Here is a 23551-nt window from a genome sequence, read left to right on the forward strand (position 1 = left end):
CCTATTAAGCATTGCTCTCTTCTATATATAATCAAGAATTCTTAGGGAGGTTTTGAGTGTTCAACCTCAAATGTGGTCAGATCTGAGACTTGTAAAGTGGAGTATTTGTATTTATTTGATTTCTAAATCTGTCTCCAGGAGACTTCCAGATGTAAAGTCTTCTGTTATGTTAGTGGAAAAATTTGTTAATGATAGACAGTTCATTCTCAATGCAACAGTCTATTAGCTTTTCACTTCTCTGATTTCTAACACTAAGTACATACCTCCTATGCAGAGCTGTATTAAAGCTAGATTTAATGTATCCATGTGAACTTCAAAATGCCAGCAGAAACAATCCATATCAATGAACAAGTGCAAAACTATGCAGAAAAGGTAGGATTTCATTTCCAGTTTTATTTAATTTGTAAATAACATCTATCACTTTTCCCCCCATAAAACTCAGTAAAATACATTTTGGATATTTATATATTTAAATCTTCACAAATATGAGGCATATCCAGAAAGCAAGATCTGTTCAGAATTTACTGCCAAATAAGATATGAGAGAGGAATTGCACATGTGTGGTAGCATAGAATGACTCATAAACTAGCTGTTGCCCATTTTACTTTGATCACGATATTCTTTGTTGTCTTCAATAAAGAATTTATGAGTGCTGCAATAAAAAATCTTGCCAGTTGCAAGGTTCCTAGTGTGATATGGTTTTTGTTGGCTGAAAGCAATCATGCTGCAGAAATTCACCAATAACTGTGTAAGGTTTACGGACCTAACATAATGAGTGACAGTAAGGTCAGGCAATAGTGTTATTTGTTTAGAGAAAGGCACAACAGTGTTCATAATGAAGAGCACAGTGGCTGGTGAAATGTGGTGACAGATGATAAAGTGGACACAAAAATTCATAAGACGTCATTTTACAATTACAGAACTTTCTTTCGAATTCCTGGAAGTTTCATGCTTAGTCATTCATGAAATGTGACAGAAAAGCTGGGCATAAGAAATTGTGTGCCAGATGGGTCTAAAACATGCTGACCAATGCGCATAAATGGCAACAAATGGGATCAGAACCAAAATTTTTGGAGCGTTATGAAAATGAAGGAGATGAACTTTTTTCTCGTATCATGACTGGTGATGAAATGCAAATTTCATACACATATGTCAAGTCAAAACAACAATCAATGCAGTGGTGCCATTCATCATCTCCTAAAGCAAAAAAATTCAAACAGGTACCGTCAGTCAAAAAAATTATGGCTACTGTCTTCTGGGACCATAAAGGGATCTTACTCAGTGAAGTGTGTTACTCAGTAATTGTGTTCTTCAGTGAAGAACACAATTAATGCTGATGCGTAATGTGAAATGCTGAAGAAAGTCAGATGAGCAATTCAGAACAAAAGATGAGGAGTATTGTCATCAGGGATCATGCTTTTGCATGACAACGTGCGAGTTCACACTGCAGCTTGAATTGTCCAGTAAATTCAGAAGTTTGGGTGGGAACTTTTCAGCCACCCACCCTACAGCTCCAACCTCATATCCAATGACTACCTCTTGTTCCTGCAATATGAAGCAGTGGCTTCCATCTCAGCAGCTTGAAGAAGGTAAGGAACTGAAGAACAGCATGGCTCAGTAGTTGAACTCACTTGCAGCAGACTTTTTTTGACATGGCTATGAAGAAGCTGGTGCCATGGTACCAAAAATACCTGGAAGTCAGTGGTGACTATGTGGAAAAATAAAGCATGTAGGTATTTTAGCATATAATAAATTTTTTTTCTTTTTACCTTTTTTTTTTAAAAAAATTCTTGACTAGACCTTATTTTCTGGACATGCCTCATATGCACTAAAGGATATCATGCATTTCATATATGTATGCACATCGGCTAACACTACATGTGTCATATCACGAGAGTGGTCTCAACCCATAGATAGAAAATACACAAATTTAATCTCATCAAGAAGCTAACTGCAGTATCATCTTTCTATAGTTAGTGAATCCTTATGATATATATGGTAATTATTTTGAACATAACATTAAACAGAATTCTGGACAGAAATCCACATAAGTTTTTTTTTTTCTTGTTGTAGCAGAGAAATGAGTTACATAATGAACTGTTCATCTTAGAGAATGAAAAAACTAATTCTTTAAAAGTTCAACTGAAAAAAGAAAAAGATGAAGCTGTGAATACTGTGCAACAAAAATTATCAGAGCTATATCTTGTTCAGCTGCAAAAGCTAAAGGAAGAGTTTGTCTTGCAGCTCCAGCAGTACAAAGCTTTTATTGTGAAAAACTCTGCAGAAAAGGTAGGATTTCATTTCCAGTTTTATTTATTTTATAAATTTGCAAAATAATATTGATCACTTTTTCCCCCATAAAACTCAAAGGCACAGTGAAATATATTTTGGATGCTTATATATTTCAATCTTCACAAATATGCACTACAGGATGTCCATGCATTTCATATATGTAGGCACATGGGCCGACACTGCTCTAGTCTGTCCTGGCAGAAACATATCACATTTGTAGCATCTGCCTTCAAAAAACTTAGCATACTTCTCTCAAGACTTTCATCTGTCCTTTCATCTCAAGATTTTCATCTGTCCAGTTACCCTATACAAATATGCTCAACTTAGAATACATCTCTCACATTTAGATTGGTGAACCAAGAGCCTTGATAAAATTCTTGATTCTGTCCAGAATTTGTCTAATTCACAACCCCCCCTCCCTCCTCCTCCTCTTCTCTTTCTCTAGCTACACTCTCACAGTTTCCATATTGTGTCTTCAACAGAACTGGCATCTCCCATTTCCCATTTTCTGCTAAATGTACTCAATTGCCACTATGATAATGTGAGCAACAGCCACCTACCATCCATTTATAATTCAACTGTAACCCACTGAACTTGCTACTCCCATCCATCTTCTAGTCTGTCTATGATTGTTCTTTGGAATAACCTTCTCTATAAAATTTTCTCCAAAGGCTACAACTCTGGCTCTAAAAAAAAAAAAAAAAAAAAAAAAAAAAAAAAAAAAAAAAAAAAAAAAAAGGGCAGTATTGTTTTTCTGAACATGGACTGTGCATGGATGTTATAGCTGATGCTATGTCAGTGAACAGATGGGAGGACATAAGGCGATATTTGCATTTTGTTGATTCAGATACAACACCTACCAAAAATAAAGACAAAGCAATACATATAAGACCAGTGCTGCAAAAGTTTCATGAAACATCCCATGCTGCTGTCAGCCCAGAAGAATTTCAGAGTGTAGATGAGATGATGATTCCATTCAAGGGATGTTCACAACTCAAACAATAACTTACCTAAGAAACCAAAAAAAATGGGGTTTCAAAATGTGGGTGAGGGCAGGCATTTCAGGCTATGTATATTGTTTTGATCTTTATGTAGATGCAGATCCTGGAAGACAAAATTCAGACTCATTCAGTGCAAGTGAAAATGTAGTACTTTGGCTTTGTCATGATCTTGCTGGTAAGAACTTCAACAGACAACTTCTTCACGAGCATCCCCCTAATTAAGAAACTAAAGGAAGATGATATATTTATTATGTGGGTACATGCAGAAGAAATCAAGTTGAATTTTTCAGAAAAAACTGAAAAATGAAAAGGATTTGCAGATGATGGGACGAGGAAATATGTCAGTTACCACGTCCTCTGATGGCATTACTGTCACCAGATGGGTTGATAACTCAATAGTACATGTGGTATCTAGCTACTTAGGAAAGGAGCCTGTCAGTGTATGTCAGAGGTTCAACAGGAAAGAAAAAAAGTATTTTGAAATTCCACTACCTCGCAGCATAACTGTTTATAACAAACATATGGGTGGAGTCAGCCTTATGGACTCTCTTGTGACTTTGTATCGAAATGATACCAGAACAAACAATGGTATATGAGAATTTTTTTATCATATGTTGAACATACTTGTTTGTAATGCATGGATCATTTGGAAATGGGAAGAAAAAGAAAAATTGGATTTGTTGGAATTCAAATCAAAAGTGGCAACTGCTTTGATATATCAAGGTTTAGCTCAGCTAGGTACAACAAAGAAACGAGGACGCCCTTCACGTCAGACACCACCAGCACTAAAGAAACTCATAACTCACTCTGTGTGACATGAGAAATGTTTTGATGGCAGTGGACACTTCCCAAAGAAGACAACAGGTGCTAATGTCAATCGTTTCAGATATGTACACTACAAGAGTAAAACAAGATACATGTTTTCAGTCTTTCTATACACAAAATGAGGCAAAGAGAATAAGACTGTTATTGATTTATTTAGCTCTACTGCAAATTTTAATTGTTCTACTTTTTTGTATGTACCAAGTAATCCAAATTTTGATCATTCATGCAGTGTTTCAACAAAATAATCTGTTTTATCATACTTGTAATGTCTTTCAATGAAAATAAATTCCTTAGTCTAAGTCATTTTCATAGAAATATGTCTGTAGTCTGTTGGTGTTAGTGCATGATGTGTCCTCAGATGTGGACATAATTTTTAACATATATAGAGGACAGAAATTTAGCAAAATTTATGAATTCATGGTTATACTGGAAGATTAAATGGTACTGTATCATGCCATTATAATTTTTTATAAATGAATATAAAAATTCATGCATGAGAGGGTTAAACCTCCTCCTTCACAACAGCTATGGCTAGCCATCAGCACCCATAGAGGGTGCCCCCCCCCCAATAGGACTTTAGGCTTTCAGTCTAATCTTTTCCGCTTATTGTTTTGTGCACATTTCTGTGTATTTTTGCAATTTTAATATTGTTTCCCTGATGATGATGTCTCAGTGACTGAGATGAAATATAGGATTGATTAAATGTGTGGTTTAATTATTTATATATGCTGTATTTATTCTATTAAACCTTAAAATATGTAGGGAAATAAACAGATGGCATCAGTGGTAGATTTTTACTAAAACTAAAAATTTGGAAAAAGAACTTAGATTTAAGATTGTGTGTGTGTGTGTGTGTGTGAGCAGAGTAAATTTAAAAGTGGTATGCATGGTATAGTCATTTAAACAGATGTGTGGTGGCATGATAAAGACTAGGAGGAACAATCATCATCTAGGCAGAGAGAGATGCAATTAGAGTAAATTTAAAGACAAAAATGTAAGATTTAACACTATTGTAGAATTTTTTTTTAATGATTTTTTTTATTTTTTAATGTTATACAGTGGTTCCAAGAGAAAAAAGAAACCTGGTAACATTAGCTTTGAAGATTTACAAACTGTACTCATTAGGAAATATATAACAGGAGAGACACTGCTTTAAATGATAGCAGTGGCAGGAAATGAATGAATGAGGAAGAATAATTGGTTCGGTGAGTTTGAAGTTGAACTCTGAAGGCTTTTGATAGCTGTTGATGGTGTTTTAACAGATTTTTAGAGCATGGAGAAATTACCAGCACATATTGATAAATACATGCACCAAAAACTGAATGCTTTCATGAAAGATTTAAGTGAATTGTTGAGAGATGTGTCATTAATCAACCTTATTGGCATTTGTCCAAAGATAGGTGACATAAGCATGATCTCCCTGTTGATCAACAGGGATCTTCTAATGTTTGTTCTGCTATCTGCTATATACCTTTTTCCCCTTCCTACACCATCAGCATTAGTTGCATCATACCATTCTTCATCAAGTTTTTCATAGCTAATGACCAGTATATCTAGGTTTCTTTCTTTGCTTTGATATCTTGACCTATACTATCAGTACTAAATCTACTTCATGTGTATTACTCATTTGCTAAGTGTCTTGGATCTCATCATCATTTTTCTACTCATAAAATATATTTGTTGTGTTATCATTGATTCCACTTTTACTTCCATATTTATCTCTCCATTCAGTTTCATTCCTCAATTTAATCCTCTTCATTCCAAGCTGATATTCAACATCCTCACTTTGGTCTTACATTTGCAGTTGACTCTCACTGTAGTCAACAGCAAATCTACTTCCTATGAAAACTTTCAAAAAGTTCTAACCAAGTCATAATCAGTGCTATTCTAAAGGAAATTCATTATAGTAAACTATACATCATATATATATATATATATATATATATATATATTGTGATTATTAATTTTTACCCAGTAGAAAATATTATAAATTATTTTAAATGACTGATACAGAGAGATAAAGAGATGACATGGTTTATTTAAAAAGATGCTATAGTTTACTAGTTTCGTTGAATGGATCAACTTCTTCAGGTATCACAATGTACTACTGTTCAAAATGTACTACTGTTTTTTTGGACTAGTACTGTTAACAATTTTTAAGTCTGTTATTTTTTGTATATTTCTTTGATTGTGATACCTGAAGAAGTTGATCCATTCAACGAAACTAGTAAACTAGTAGTATCTTTTTAAATAAACCATGTCATCTCTTTATCTCTCGGTATCAGTCATTTAAAATAATTTATATATATATGTTACGGTTAAAGTGATAAATCCAGTTATTATTAATAATTACTGGTTAAAGTGATAAATCCAGTTATTAAAATTAAAAAATAAGAATAATTAAAATTAATCACTTTAACCGGTTAAAGTGAATAATTCCTAGAGGAGTCTGGTAAATGTAATAAAAATATGTTTATAGGTTTTATATATAGGTTTTCATTCTCAATAGAAATTATTACAGGTTAGGTTAGTTTATAATGAAAAAAAGTAAGGAAAGTACTTCTTTTGCACTCAATGAAATCAGAAATCATTATAAACTAACCCAACCTAACCTTTATCGGTTGGAAATCATTATAAGCTAACCTAATCTTTATTGGTTAGGTTAGTTTAGGTTAGTTTATAATGAAAAAAAGTAAGGAAAGTACTTCTTTTGCACTCAATGAAATCAGAAATCATTATAAACTAACCTAATCTTTAGTGATGTTCTTCCTTGACTACTTGTATAGTAACTAAAACACTTTGTTTGAATGTTAGTCAAGTGGGTTTTAATTTATTGTCCTACATGTTTTGCCGATTTTTGCTATCGGCATCTTCAGGGAATACAATTGGTAAGCTATATGAAGGTAACAGACTAGGTTTTAACTGACAGTTCTAATTCATACAAAATTAGTATTGTGCGAGACAATGCGCGTGTTTTGGGAACATGATTTATTTGTTACTAGACATAATGTAATTGGCATGAAAGTTCATTTCTTTGATGTTTAGTGATCTGATTAAAGCTTTCCAAATTTCCGGTAGGATTAGACCTTGATTCTTATTTAGGTTGCCTGTTGAACGGGCGACCATAACAGCCTCCTTGAAGGTACTGGAATGGTAGTTCTGTTCAATATAGGGCATATGACTCTTATCCCACTCAATGAGATGGTTGGTAGAGGCAAAGTGGCAAGAAAGGCCTGAAATATCTTGTCTGTTGTTTCTGACATATCCTGTGTGTTCTTTCTGTCTCGTTTCGAAGCTTCTAGAGGTCTGACCAATGTAACTAATACCACAGGAGCAAGGTATATTATATACTCCAGAGTACTTGTAGAATGGATGAGGGTCTTTCTTAAAAATTTCCGAATAGTATTGACTGGCTTGAATGCTACTCTAATATTGTGTGGTTTTAGAAGGATAGCTAATTTTTTGAAAATACTGCTGACAAATGGAATAGTTATAGTACTGATGTATTGGGTGTCATCACGTTGTCTTTGTGGTATATCCGAAAAGAGGATATTGTTGCAGAGTCTTTTAGGATAACCATTTAAGGATAGCTCTCTGGATATTGTAGTTAATTCTTTTTGTAAGTCATCTTGGTCTGTTGTGTAATGTATAGCTCTTTTCTTAAGCATATGGATAATGCTAAGTTTCTCGGATATATGATGAGACGAGTTGAAATTTGGAATCATACAAAAGAAGAACTAATGGATTATCTCAACCAAATCAATAGTTTCCACCATACCATCAAATTCACATTAGAAATTGAAAAAGATGTAAAAAACTTTCATTTCTAGACATCCTAATAAAAAAACAAACCAATAACCGTATCAACCTGTCTGTGTATAGAAAACCTACGAATACTGGACGTTACCTCCATTTCAACTCGTCTCATCATATATCCCAGAAACTTAGCATTATCCATGCAAAAAAAAAAGAGAAAACAACTCAAATGGAAATGGAGAAGAGAAATTCCAAGGGTAGCTTTGACACTGATCTTAGGGAGACGGGGGGAGGAAAAAGTGAAGGAGAAGGCCTAAACTAATTTGGTCAAGAATGACAGAAAAGAAAGAAGGCTGGTTGAGAAAGATGGAGAGAAGCAGAATTAGTTACAAAAGACAGGACTAACTGGAGAAGACAGATCTCAGCTTTATGTTAAATAGGCATGAAGAGGATAGATAGAGTATGCTTATGTTATTAACTCCCACATTCAATAAATTTTGATATTCTTTTCTTTATAAATGTGATTTTAATTTATCTAAAATTTTAGGATTTGGAATATCTTATCAAGCTTAATATATATATATATATATTTTTTTTTTTTTTTTTTTTGATATTTATACACTTTCTGAGAAAATTGTGTATTGTGGCATTAACTGACAGTTACTTAATTACTAGTATATTAATTTCTCAACTTTATGAAATTCTATATTTCTAGGCATTTTAATTATTTTTTTTTTTTTTTCAAGAAACAAGAGGACAAAAGTTTAAAGAAAGATCTTTCTTGTTGCAAAAAAGCTTTAGATTTAGAGAAAATTAAATTAACTGAAGAAAAAGATAATCTATTGCATAAATTAACTGCTGCTTGTGAGACTGAAAATAAATTAAAGGAAAAGTTGCAAAAATATCAAAATCAGTTACAAATGGAAAAGCAGAAATACCAAGAGACTGTTAAAAAACTCTCAAAAGATCATCAGTCTGAAGTGAAAAAATTACAACAGAAGGAAGCTGAACTGCAAAATCAGCTGAAGTGCCACACATATAGAACTGTAAAGCATACGTGTTCGCAGGTAAATATTTTCCTTTGCTAGATACTGTGTTGTTGAAATAAGTATTAGGACAGCATTATATTTTGGATGAACTATCTTAAATTCATACCTCAATAGTACATAGGCAGTATTACACTTTCTACTCTCTTTATATACTGTCCAGTTTGTGATGAGTCAAGTATATTGAACCATTCTTCCATCATGAATACACTGGTCTGGCCCATGCAAATGTTCCATTTTGTTCCAGAGGTATTCTGATGGGTTGAGATCTGGAGTTTGTGTAGTCTCAGATTTTTTCACATATTTTTCCTCAGCAATTTGCTCAACAAAAATGTGTGTGTGTCTGTAACATGGATATTGTCTTATTGAAAGAGACATGGATCTGTTCACTAAAACTAAAAATTTAGGAAGCATTGCATTATCCAAAAGCATTTCATATCATAAAGATCCAAAAGGCAGTCCCCATGCATCATCTCTCAAAGATAAGGCTGACTGACCTCTGGGCATCATTTCCTCTTCCAACTCCTGCATAAATGACTATATCAAATTACCTTGTACAGCTATTTGCACCATGCTTCCTGAAAGAAATCAGAAAGATTTCAGAAAGAAATTTTAAAAAAAATTCTGAATAGCTTGGTTAATCAGTCTTCTGGTTCAGAATCATCAGTTGTTTCAAAATTTGTGCATTTTACAATATTTTTTATCCACTCTAACCTACCAAATGGAAGCAAGCCTATATTTAGTCATTGTCCTCACTTTCCATTCGTGTGTTATCTCCTATCCAGGAGGTTGTCTACATGATGTGACTCACGGTCGACTACAGGCGTAACGACTTGTGATGAGGACTCTATCTCTTCCACATATTGTCGTAAGTATTCATGGCTGTAAATCCTCACTTCAGTACTCTCAAAAAATCATGGAAAAAATCAGCAGTGAACTTCTCCATGGAGATCTACTATCTACTTAGTGACTAGCTATATAGATACTGCCACTATAGATCTCCCAGCCATCACAACACACTTTAAACATGGTCACTAGCATTCACTATTCAAGATCATGGTTACACCACCCTCTTCAATGAATTAGGGCCCAAATATGCCATGGCCCGAAACTGCACACCATGCAATGACCTTCTCACTATGAAGAGGTTTCTCTTGAACAAATTCAGGACTTGAGAACCAAAAGACCTGTAGGTTCATCTGTTTATATGACTGCTTAGACAGAAATGGAGGAAGGATGGATCTTCATTGACATTGGCCAGTACATGTGCACCATATTCCCACTGTGTAGTATAATCCACTGCTGTTAAACACTGATCCACCTGAAAAGGCACCCTGCTCCTTAAAGATTCTCTGTAGTGACCGCCTTGGTATCCCAAGTTTTACTGCTGTTTGACATTGACTGCATTTCAGAGACTGTAACACTTGCTCCAGCACACGTTCATGATTCTCATTTGTGTTAACAGTCTGTGGTCTCCCCGAATGCCTTTACATTGTGGCAGAATACTCCCTATATGTTGGAACCTCTCAATTAAGGCAATGATGACACCGTTGCTTGGGGGAAGCTTATGGAAACAACAAACAAACATGTCGTAAACTTGGACCATTTGCTCTACCAGCTCCATATGAAAGAAGATAATGCTCAACAATAAACGTCTTTTCTTTCAACATTGACACCATTGCTAGAGTTGAATATAATGATGTAGACTCGATATGTGCTCTCCTATTAATGTACGTGCAGTCAAATGGCATATCTCATAGCACATGTACTGAAGAGGGTGAGGGTGTCAAAATCCAGTACTTTTTTGCGCCATACCGTATAGTAACACATTCGTTCTAGGCTGTGTCTCATGCAAGTTGTGCCTCAAGCAGGACTATATATAAATAAAACTTTTACTTTGTTTGTTTTGTAATTATGCAGTACAGCCTTTATTCCTGTTGTTTCTAATTACTCTATTTTTCACTGAATAGAGTACACATGGACTGTATCTGTGTGCTGTTTTTACTATACACTAAAACCTTACTTTGTTTTGCTTGCATCTCTACAGTACAGTGTCTACAAGGGGAGGTGTTTTTCACTATATAGCATTATTTTCATTCTAGTGATAAACTACCAATATATCTGATATGCACACAGAAAGCATTCGGCAAATTCTCGGTCCTATGCTATGGTCAAGTATAACACAAGACGTCCCTTTCCCTCGCAAGTGTGTTATATAATTAATTTTCATTAAAATTATAACAACAGAATTAACTCACGTAAAATATTATTTATTAGTAGAATTTTCGCCTGAGTATCACAGGCATCTTCAGTATATGTATAAAGCTAATTAAACTAATTGAGAATTCAAAAAGGTGCCACCTAAGTAGCTAATGTAAGATAAATAAAAATGGTCAATAAATTTCCTAACTTATTTAAAAAAAATAAATAAAACTTTTTTTTTCCTACTAATAAATAATATTTTACGTGAGTTAATTCCGTTATATAATTTTAATTAATATGTCTACTCACGTAATTTCCTTACTCAAACATATAATTGATTTTACTAGGTTTCTTCTAACTTTCACAGATGTTTGGTTCATCTAAGAAGAAATACAAAAATTGCCTTGGACCATAAAGTAAAAAATGAAAATAATTACTAGTTTCTTTCCCCACTTCCAAAGTTAGGAAATTAAAAACAAGCAAGAAAATTAGTGAAGACTTAACTACAGAGGCCTTTGTTAAAAACTGTTTTTGTTCATTACAGTATCTGCATCCAACACCAAGGCATGGAACTCTTGGAGTGGAAAAGAAGATTTCTGATGAATGAGTGAGACAAACATCAAAGGTTGCCTATTTTGAGAAATTTTATTAAAGACAGCAGCTGTCTTTAATAAAGAAAACATTATCATGCTAGGAATTAACAAGATAGGTATATATATAGTTTTAGTTTTCGTTTCATCTCCTTTTAATCTTCAGTTTTTCTTGCTAACAAAAAATTAGTACTGGCACTTTTTTTTTTTTTTTTTTTTTTTTTTTATACAAAAAGAGCATTGGTGACAGGCTTTGTGTGAGCATTGATTGGTTATTGTTTGGTGAAATGTTCAGTGCCTCCCTCGATGAGGCTATGGACTCCACAGAGATCTCTATGTAATAATAAGGATAGACAGCTGGATAAGATAGGGATAATGCCAGTTGCTGTACCTGTTTCAGCATTGCAAGTAAACTGAATTTTGGGAAAATTTGATATATGCATTCTGATGTGCCTTTTAAGTAAAGAAAGGGGATTGTTTTATTGTCTAATTAATTGAAGGATTATGATGCATTGAATATAAGGATTATATCTCCATAGTGCAGCTGAGGACAACACAATATTGACTTTATCTCAATGGAAAGACAAGTTTGTCCCATAAAACCTTTATAAGAGCTTTTCAATTAAAGATGAATTATTAATGAATTTTATATAGAGGTGATAGAGTTTTTCTTCCCAAAAACTCATGGGTGTGTATTATTCTTGTAAAACAGACAAACCAACTGGAGAAACTCGCACAACAGACATAATACCAACATGAAATCAATATATTGATTTCATGTTGGTATTATCTGAGATAAGTAAGGTCACTAAACCAGTATACTGGTTTCGTGTCATCCTGAACATAATTCTAACTAACCACTCAATACAAAACTGTGCACAAAGGTTTTGACGATAATGAGTCAAAACTTTATGAGCATCTTAGGCAGATGTAGCATATTAGGCTTCCTTTGACTGAGATGACTCCTTGTACCCGCTTCACTACAGAATGTGTCCTGAAGTATTCTGGACCAACTACATAGAATAATCCTGGTGGTCACCAATGAGCAAAGCACTGGTTGACCAGCAGATGCTATATTCCACATGATCCCACAAATATTTTGGCATTCAGATAAAGAGAGTTAGGGATGGGGAGAACATAGAATATTTGGATATGCTCTTTGAACCATGCTTGCACAATGCAACCATGGTTCAAAGGAAGAGACCAGATAAATTGGGCCCATTGTCACCTTGTAGGCTAATGCCAGGTAAAAATCAGCAGTGAAGGTGTGTTCATTAGGGATGAGAAGATCCAGTGATGTCCATGAGAACAATCTCCATACCCATGATACTGACACTGTCAGCTCATCGTGCAGTCTGGTTGACCAGAAACAGGCTTGGTGGTCGTAATGGTTTGGCTCATGAGTGTACCTATCAGAGAAAACAGATTTATGATATACATATATATATACACACACACACACACGAGGGTGGTCTAAAAAGTTCTCTGCCTCGACCATAGATGGTAACACTTTCGTCACATTTTTTTTTTTCTCTAAGTTGGTCCATCTGTCATAAGCATCCATGTGAAATTGCAAGTCATTCTATCAAGTAGTTTGTTTTATACAGTCTGAAGTGTTGTCTGTATTCTTTGAAATGGATAAAATTGAGTATCGTGTGGTTATAAAATTCTTTGTAAAAGAAGATTTAACAGCAAAAGAAATTCATTCAAAGTTCATAAAAAGTTTATGGGCACTCTTCTCCTTCGTTTTCGACAATTAAGAAATGGGCTGCCAAGTTTAAACATGGCTGTACCAGCCTTGAATCCACGTGAAGGACATCCAAAAAGTCTAACAACACCAGAAATCATTGATCAAGTGCACGATATGGTATTGGATGACCGGCAAGTCAAAGTGCGTGAAATTTCTGAGACTATTTCAAATTATATTTGAAATAGTCTCAGCAATCTCAGAAATAGACAATTTCAAAATATATCCTATACATTTCAAAAGAATGTATAGGATATATTTTGCATAAAGAATTTAAATGAAAAAGCTTTGCGCAAGATGGGTGCTGCGCTTGCTCACAGCGGATCAAAAACACACTCACATGAAAATCTCTGAACAGTGCTTGGAGTGTTTTAACAAGAATAAAAATGATTTTGTGCGTCTATTTATTACTATGGATGAGACTTTGATTCACCATTACATACCAGAATCCAAACAGCAGTCAAAACCTTGGATAGAAGCCGGTTGTTCAGTGCCAAAGAAGACAAAATCAGTTCCATCAGTAGGAAAGGTCATGGCATTGGTGTTTTGGGATGCTAAAGGCATTTTCTTTATTAATTATCTTGAAAAGGGTAAAATAATAACCGGGGAATATTATTCTGATCTTTTAACCAGACTAGACGAAAAAATTCTTGATAAAAGACCCAGTTTGCAGAAGAAAAAAAATCATCTTTCATCAGGACAATTCACCTGCCCACAAAAGTGTTTTAGCAATGGGAAAAAATTAACGGATCTGCACTATGAATTATTGGAACATCCACCCAATTCCCCAGATTTGGCTCCCCCCCTCTGACTTCTGTCTCTTACCAAAACTAAAACTCTTCCTCGCTGGGCAGCGATTTTCTTCGAATCAAGAGGGTGATTATAGCTGTAGAGGGGTATTTTGCAGATCTTACTGAGAATCACTACAGGGATGGGATAATGGCGCTGGATCATTGCTGAAATAAATGTATTAGTCTTAAGGGAAATTATGTTGAAAAATAAAAATAATTTTGAAATTATAAATTCGTTTTTTCATTGTTAGGCTAAGAACTTTTCAGACCACCCTCGTATAAGTGATAATAGCAATATGATTTTCATGTTTCACAGGAGTCAAGAAGAAATGAACAACAGTTATTTGCTTCTTTCTTGGTGGTAAACGATGAAGTCTACATGTGTGGGCTATTAATTTTGTCTAGGAGCTTTATGAGATCAAATTCAGAGCCTGATGAAATGACAAAGGTGAAACAGTGCTGCAGTTTGAAAAAGAAAGAAAATTTTTTTTCTTCTAATTAATTTGCAGGAATAGAATCAATACATGATGCTATTGCTATGTCTTATGTTGGAATGTTTTGTTGTTTCAAGTGATCAGATGGATTGTGAAATAATGGAGATTAACATTTCAAGCCATAAATGCAATGATGTGCAAAAACCACTCTAACTCTCTGTTATTATGTACTGTTCATTAAGAACAGTTTGATAACATAAGGAATAGTTTGCTATGGTAAGAGTCAACTTGAGCATGAATTTATGTATGCAGATATAAACTGTTTTTAATATATACACACAAATACATTGTTTTATAGTTTTTTTTGTTTGTTTGTTTTTTTCAGACAGAGGAGCCTGTAATTACAAGAGATAAAATGAATTCAGTAATTAAAGAATACCAAGAATGCTTACATAATATATCAGGTAACTATGATAAATTACAACATCCATTTTTCACATGTTCACTATACATAAAATCATGAAAAGTCCAATTTTTATTTAAATTGGGCTTTTCACACTTTCTCTGAGTAGGATATCATGACATGATTCATTATCCTTGAACCCAATAATCCAGTATTTGGCTGAATGGTTAGCATGCCTGCTTTCCAACCAACAGGTTGTGGGTTTGAATCCCACTATGGTAATGGAAGACAGAATACTGTTCTGTCTTCAGATTTTCCTGGTAATGCAGGTGTTCCTCAGGGCTCTGTTATCTAATCCATCCTCTTCCTTATATACTAATATAGTGTAAATGAAATCTTATGCAGAACAATAAGTTTATGCATAATTTGCCCATCAGAAGTTAACATTGAATGATGTGCAGGAAGATGGTTTTGTGTGCTACCCCTCTTTTATTTATCATCTATATTGACCATTTTATTAAGGAAAGTTATTTTAAAAATATTATTCATGTCAAGATATATTTAATAATTTAAAAATGCTTCACGTGTTTGTAATTTATTATAACACAAATGTTAAAAAAATAAGTACCTTTATAATTATTTGGGTTTCAAGGAAATATTATTATAACTTCTCTCAAATTGCCTTGCCTAAGTAGGGGTAGCTAGTGTTAATAAAATTTTAAAAGGGATATGCGAGTGCTGAAAGTTTGGGAAACACTGCATATAACATTGTCCTATTAAATAAATCTGCTACAGATATTCAAGATTTTTAGCCAAATTATAACTACTGTAAAAAAAAAATCTTATGAAAATCAACAGTAAAAACTATACAATAGTTAAGAAAAACTGAACACATCAACTGGATTCTCAAAAATTTAGTATAATTGGCAAAGTATACCATTTCCAAGAAGGAAGTGTGCAAGGCAGACCAAAAAAACCAACAGCATATTGTACGTGGCTTGAGACAAAAACTACAACTTCATTTAAAGTCTGTTGATGCTTGTAGAACAAGCAAGGCTAAATTTGAAATAGGTAAATGCAGAAACCTTGCCTCCTACACCAATAGCAATCATACCTTCTGGTCCCTTGCAAAAGCTGTTGGACAAGTTTCTTTCCATTATGCCCATGCTTTTTGCTCACCCAAGATGGCAGTATTGTAACACATCATCTAAAGATAACATTGACCACTTCACATCATTCTTCTCATCCAACTCTAGTATAGATGACCAAGTTATTTACCTTTATCTCATCACCATCATCAAATTCCTGACATGTACCCTCAAGGGGCGTACAGGATATTATGATAGTACTGCATGAAGAAATTACATCATTACTAACTTCCTCTCAACAATTTACCTTCAAATCAGTCTGCTATCTGTCAAGACTCCAACATTATCAGATCTTATATTTCTATCTTCTAAAGCACTTTTTTACTGTATCAATCCACTTATATCTTGGTCTTCCTCTGGGTCTTTTTCCTGCCAAACTGGCAGAGAACACTTGTTTTGCTATTCTTTCATCTCCTATTCTGTTTAAGTGACCAAACCACATGAGATTAGCTCTGCTAACAATGTCAAGTTCTTTCCCTCCTACATGCATAAAGTAAAGAACTGAGATTAACATCTCCAAATTTGATATCAGGATTAATGCCGCTTTCCTTCATAATGTGATCCATATAGATAATGAATAACAGAGGGGATAATGTACATCCTTGTCTGACACCAGATTTAATATCAAACCATCTTCTTGTACTTCAGTTTTAACTGCTGACTTATAACTCACATAAAGACTAAGTATTGCTTGATATAATGTCCCATTGACACCATATAACTGTAGCATTTTGAACAGCTTTTCTCTTGGCACTTTGCCATATGCCTTTTGCAGGTCTACAAAACTTAAATACAGATCTTCGTTATATTCCCATGATTTCTCAACTATCTGTTGTAAAGTGAAAATCTGATTCTTGACAGCCTAGAGGCCTGAATCCATCTTGTGCTTCACCAAGCTTCCCATCCACAGTCCTTCTCAACTGTTTCTTAAGAATGCTTGCATAAATCTTGCCAGGAACACTCAGTAGGGAAATACCTCTGTAATTCTCACATTGTTTCATTTCCCTTTTTATATATATTGGTACTATGAGAGCTCTACTCCAATCATCTGGAATTCGTCCCTCTGTCCAGGCCTTCTGAACTATGCAGTGCAGCTACTGTAAGACTTTTATACCTCCATACTTGATCATTTCTGGTCAAATATCATCTACTCCTTCTTCCTTTCCACATTTCAGGCCTTTGATGGCTTTTTCTACTTCAAGTATAGATATATATTCCTGATTGCATGCCTGGTCAGTTTTTTTTATCACTGTGCTGTCATCACTGCTAGTTTCATTTAGCAATTTTTCCAAGTAATTACTCCATACTTTAAGGATATCTTTTTCTCCAGTTTTCATGTCACCTTTATCATCTCTAATTCCTTTTACAGCACTCTTTCCTCTATTTCTGAGTTTCTTCAACAACCTCAAGAATATCTTGCCATCTTCTTGATATTTATTTTCTATGTTCTTACCAAAGTCTTCCCATGACTTTTGTTTAACTAGTTTTACACAGTGTTTAGCTTTCTTACATTTGTCTCTGTATTCTCTAAGAGCACGAGCTGACTTATTTGCCAGGAACTTTTGATATGCTGTCTTCTTTTCCTTCACTGCCTCTTTAACTTCCTATGTCCACCATGGAGTTCTAATTTTTCTATCCTTGCAGACAACTTCACCACATGCCACTCTAGCTGAATTGATCAGGGCTTTTCAGAGCTTGCCATTGAATCTTCAAGGTTTGATTCCTGTTCTCAAACTCTTTCATTTTTTCTTGAATAATGTTTGTGTATTTTAATCTACAGTTCACATCTGAGAGCTGCTTTTATTTGCTTTAAAACTTTCTTACATGTTATTCTTTTCAATATGAAATTCAATTTTATCCTGCTCAAGACTAAATGGTGATCACTTCCAATTTCAAATGCTCTGTACACTCTAGTGTCCTGCACAAGAGAGAAAACATCACTATCAACTGTAAAATAGTCAATGAGCTGAAATTCAAATTATAGTCACATTAACCAGTCCACCATCAATATGCAGACTACAAACTTGATTCGTTTTACCACAAGGATGCACCTGTACCTTTTTGAGGTCCAACATTGACCATCAGAGAATGCTTTATTTAGAATTCCCTGCTTGTGAGCTCCTCTGGCTAAAGGTTTCCTTAGCCCATTCAGTAACGTTCATCTGCTGTATTTACCACTCAACAAATTCTGAAAATCATTGTGACCTCTTCGCCTTCCTATCGATGAATCTTGACCATCCGCATCCAGCTGTCCAAATAGTCAAGTCACTTTCCTAGGTGACTAATGTCCGTAACACCAACTGGCATCCCTTTTCCAACATCCCCGAGCAAGCTGGGCATGATCAAGATAAGCAATGACCTAGCACAAATCATACATTTGTCTACCTACCTGAATTTCAGATAATCCTTTCTATTTACCAAAGTACTCTTCATTTTTTTTTAACCAGTTTTCCTTCCAGCTACACCATAAAAGTCACTTTTCCACTTGATAACTTAGATTGTAATCTTGCACATGTTTCCTCTTGCACAGCATTCCCTCCCTTCAACAACTAGCCTCGTTTCCTTTGACACTACAGTGATACTCAGTGGGGCAACCTCGAGAACTTCTACTCTTCCTTTCTGTGGTCCGATCATTTCTTCTGATATCTTAAACACCTGAGTGAATCACTGAAATTATCTTCACTGGCATGAAAGTTTTCATTCCACATTCTGCCCAAAATTCTTGTCCAATTTTCAGTGGTTCAACAGAAAATGTATACCAAAGCAATTGAAGAAATACTCACCCAACCACAGGTAGCTTGCAACAAGAACCCCAGCTTCATGCTCGCCTATGCAGAAGCATGCAATAAATGCAGGACAACCATCAGCAAATCCAAATTTGACTTTATAAAGGCCAACAGCAGAACTGATCTGTCCAAATGGAAGCTGTACCATCTGGTTCCTTGCAAAGGCCACTGGACAAACTTCTGTTCATCTGTGCACTCACCTCTCTCTCTCACACACATGGCACCATCACTAATACTACTCCCTAAAGAAAAAGCTGACTTCCTGCATCACTTTTTTTCCTCCATCTCCTGCACAGATAACTAAGGCAAATCACCTCCTACAATACTGCCAAATGAGCACCATATGCCTCCTATAGTTTTTCAGCATAAAGACATCAGAAGAATACTTAACAACTTAGACACTAAAAAAAAAGTCTTCTAGTCATAATCTCTCCAATTGTACTCAAACATTGTGCTCCAGACCTAACACCTGATTTTATTGTTTCCACAGTCTTTATTCAGCTGGCATTTATCCTATCATAGAAGCAAGCATATATCCAAACTATATCAAAAAAAAAAAAAAAGATATAAAAATCTGCCATCACCTCAGTGCTCTCCGAATAATAGAAAAAGTAGTCATCAAGTCAACTTCTTCACTACCCAGAGGCTCACCAGTTAATCCGCAAGCACCAGTAGTGTAGAGTCTGCCAATTTAGATCCATGGCTGACTTCTTTTGCTTACATACCCACCAATGAATATGTGCTATGGAAAGGTTTGGAGAAGCAGGTGCTATAGCTCTTGACATTTCCAGGACTTTTGATTGAGTTTGGCATTGCAGCCTACTAAACAAATTGCCTTTCTTCGAGCTTCACCACCAATGCAGGGATGCCTCACAGCTCTGTTCCCTCACCCCCCCCTTTCTCCTATACATAAATGACTACTCTCAATCACCACTAATCTTCTTCATAGCTTTCCCAATGATGGTACACTCCATTCATTGTGCTCTTTTGATAAACCATGTAGTGCACTGACATCCCAAGTTTCAAAATCATCTATAACCAATATCTTTTTAAACACTGATCTCCATACTGTCTTTCAATGGGGTGAAGATAACTTAGTCACCTTCAATGCCACCAAAATGCAGCCTTGCCTTTTCTCACACAAAAAAGGGACCCCAGCTGACATTGCCTCTCCTGCATTAATGCACAGTTCACCAGACAGGATCAAATCTCTCTCCTTGGACTGACATTTATCTCCAACTTCTTCTAGCATAAACTCATCACATCAGTAGCTTCCTCTACCTCTAAAAAACGAGGTATTCTCTTCTGCACAAGATGCTATTTTCACCTGCCTTGCTGTTTACGCTATACAAATTTGCACAGCCTTAAAATGCTGTCTAGAGGAGAGCAATTAGGCTCATAGATGATTCTTCCTTTTCAGACTCGCTTCAACCTCTATCTCACAGACACACTGTTTCAGCTACTTCCATGATCCAGGAAACTGGTAGCCATCATTTTTCCACTTTTTGTTGGGCCTGTTAAAACAAGAACAGCAGATGTCTAACATACCTTTTCAGTACAACTGCAAACACATCGAACCTGCTTCTCATTTATTCCATGTGCCCCTGTCCTCTGGAACAGTTGTCCTCATGTTATTTCCTAATAGAACCTCCATTTCTTCAAAAAGTCGATAGATCTCTTCTTTCTTAATATTAACCTGCATTCCACATATGGCAGTGAGCTGCTACAGTTTCTTCTACCTCTTGTGTATGGAATAATTATGAAAAGAAAATAATAAACTTTAACCTTACACTTAATAACATTAAATTGACAACCATTGTCATTTGTCCACAACTGCAGCCTATTCAAGTCATTGTGTAAACTGCTGCATATCATTTGTATTCCTGATCATCCTGCCTATTTTTGCATTATCAGCAAACAATTGAACATTTCTTGTCAGTACCTTCCCAATAACACATTATTATAAAGATTGAACAAGAATGATTCAAGGACTGATCACTTAGGTAACACCACTATATACCTTAATTCTGGCAGACTCATATTCCCCGTATATCACTTTCTGATTCCATCAGCCATCCTCTTATCTAAGTCAGTACTTTATATTACAATCATGTACCCTCTAATTTATGCAGAAGCCTTCCATTTGACATCCACTCCCTTTATCCAACTCAGCATGTAACAATATGTAACATTATTATAAACTACAAGTAAATTACAGACATGGCTTTCCTTTAGTAAATCTGTGCTGTTTCTTTTCTTGCAAAGTAAAGCTTGTTTGTCAACCTATTTCTATATATGAGTTCTTACCAGTTTTTCTAAAATCTTCACTGCTATACCACAGATTTTGATAGGTGCACAAGTTTTTTTTTTTTTTTTTTTTTGCACACTTTTGTACAACAGATACATTCAGCCAGTTTGTCTGAACCAGTTGTTAAAATTTGTTAGGCTTGCCAAACCACTTATTTTGGGGACAGAAAATGAAAAATCAGTTAAATTATTGTGAGCTTAGCTTGCTAAATGTTTTAGTGTAAGTGAAATGAAAATAATAATAAATTATTATAGAGGTTATAAGCACAATTTATTTGAAAATAGTCAGTTGCAACAAACACCATGACTCCTTTGTCTCACAACTTCACACAAATGTTACAACAATGAAAATGTGTACTAAAATAGCATATCTTAATATGAAATTCACACTTTCTTGATGCACATTATACCTGAAATCATATTATGCAAAACTTTTTGCCAACAACACTATCACGTAGTTCAATCGGCACTAAGTAATTGAGCTCACTGAAGTGACTCAGAGCAGTTTTGTTTACAGTATCTTTCTAGTTCTTGTTCAAGAATGCTGTCTAGGTTTTAGCTGCTTTTTGTCAGAAGTACAATAATGAAATGTCAAAGTAGCATTTTAAATTTTTTCGTTAGGAGCAATGACACTGCAAGAGGATTAAAGTGCATGGTGAGGCAAATGTTTCCATTCCTAGAGATGAACATTCAAATAAGTTTGATTTATCCTTTCCCAGTGACAATGCAGGTGTAACACAAGAAAACTCGAATAATAATTTAACAATCTGGTCAGAGGGTCATTGGCAGTATTTTGTGAACAAATATCCATGGCTTGAAATAACCAATAGTGACAGTGCTGAATGTAATACATGTGCAAAAATAACGAAATGGGATGTCAATTCAAAAAGAAATATTCATCTCTCCTCAGAATAGTAGTCAGCATCCATAAGAAATTGCATCATTGAATTTCTCTTGCTCATTGTAAAGCTGTGTAAATCATAGAGGAAAGTAATTTAGATAAACTGATAACAGTTGGCAAATGTAATGAAAAACATTCAAGTCAATAATCAGTATAATAAATTTAGTTTAATCCTTTATCCAAGTGTGAGCAAACAAAGTTTGCGCCTGAAAGTATCTTCAGGACTGGGGTAAGGTGATACAACACCAGGGCAACTCGTTGCAAAGGTGTAGCAAGCTACCAACACTCCTGTCCCAGTATCTCCTATAATGCAAAACACATCTCCTTGCGGATATGTCTAATGTTATGCATTAAGGTGTTGTATCACCTTACCCCAGTCCTGAAGATACTTTCAGGCACAAACTTTGTTTGCTCACACTTGGATAAAGGATTAAACTAAATTTATTATACTCTAACCAAGTGAAAAATAAACTTTCAACATCTTTCTCTAAATCCAGAGTAATTTATTAAAAAAGGGTGGCACATCATTTGGCAACTCCTATAGGTAGAGATGACCTGCGAATGCTTCTGCCTAGTATCTCAGCTTGGGCCTGGCTCCCACTGAAGAGACCTCAATAAAGGTCGAAACTAGTCTGGGTAGTGGCCCTTCCCTTAATGCATAACATTAGACATATCTGCAAGGAGATGTGTTTTGCATTATAGGAGATACTGGGACAGGAGTGTTGGTAGCTTGCTACACCTTTGCAACGAGTTGCCCTGGTGTTGTATCACCTTACCCCAGTCCTGAAGATACTTTCGGGTGCAAACTTTGTTTGCTCACACTTGGATAAAGGATTAAACTAAATTTATTATACTCTAACCAAGTGAAAAATAAACTTTCAAAATCAATAATCAGTGTTTTCAATACAGTATATAGTTTGATAAAACATAACCATCCAGTAATAAATTTACTTTAATCCTTTATCCAGATGTAAGCAAACAAAGTTTGCACCTGAATGTATCTTCAGGACTGAGGCAACTCGTGGTAAAGGTGGACCAAGCTCTCATCACTCCTTGTCTCAGTATCTCCCATAATGCAAAGCACATCTCCTTGCAGAAGATGTATAATGCTATGCATTAAGGGAAAGGTCACTACCCAGACCGGTTTCAACCTTTATTGAGGTCTCGTCATTGGGAGCCAGACCCAGAAGTGGTGATATTAAGGCAGAAGCAATGGAGAAGTCATATTTACCTATACGAGTTGCCAAAAGGTGTACCACCTTATTATTAAATTACTCTGGATTTAGAGAAAGATGTTGCAAGTTTTTTCTCACTTGGTTAGA

At 35.1% G+C, this 23551-nt stretch overlaps 1 protein-coding gene across 4 annotated transcripts in view; it reads left to right on the forward strand.

Annotated features, from left to right (window-relative positions):
* Positions 1–23551, forward strand: part of asl (chromosome segregation ATPase asterless) — a 385090-nt gene that overhangs the window by 345522 nt on the left and 16017 nt on the right. For 2 of the 4 annotated variants that reach the window (XM_090412113.1, XM_090412116.1), the window contains 3 exons: positions 2074–2289; positions 8621–8941; positions 15070–15148. In XM_090412113.1, coding sequence (XP_090268239.1) covers positions 2074–2289; positions 8621–8941; positions 15070–15148 — 616 coding nt within the window. Of the gene's footprint in view, positions 1–2073; positions 2290–8620; positions 8942–15069; positions 15149–21949; positions 22038–23551 lie in introns of those variants that run through there. The other 2 variants (XM_090412117.1, XM_090412114.1) reach the window with 2 other exon arrangements.

Source organism: Typopeltis vanoorti, chromosome 22, assembly GCF_054136105.1.
Source record: "Typopeltis vanoorti isolate ZY-2024b chromosome 22, IOZ_Tvanoo_1.0, whole genome shotgun sequence".
In the NCBI taxonomy this organism is placed as follows: Eukaryota; Metazoa; Arthropoda; class Arachnida; order Uropygi; family Thelyphonidae; genus Typopeltis; species Typopeltis vanoorti.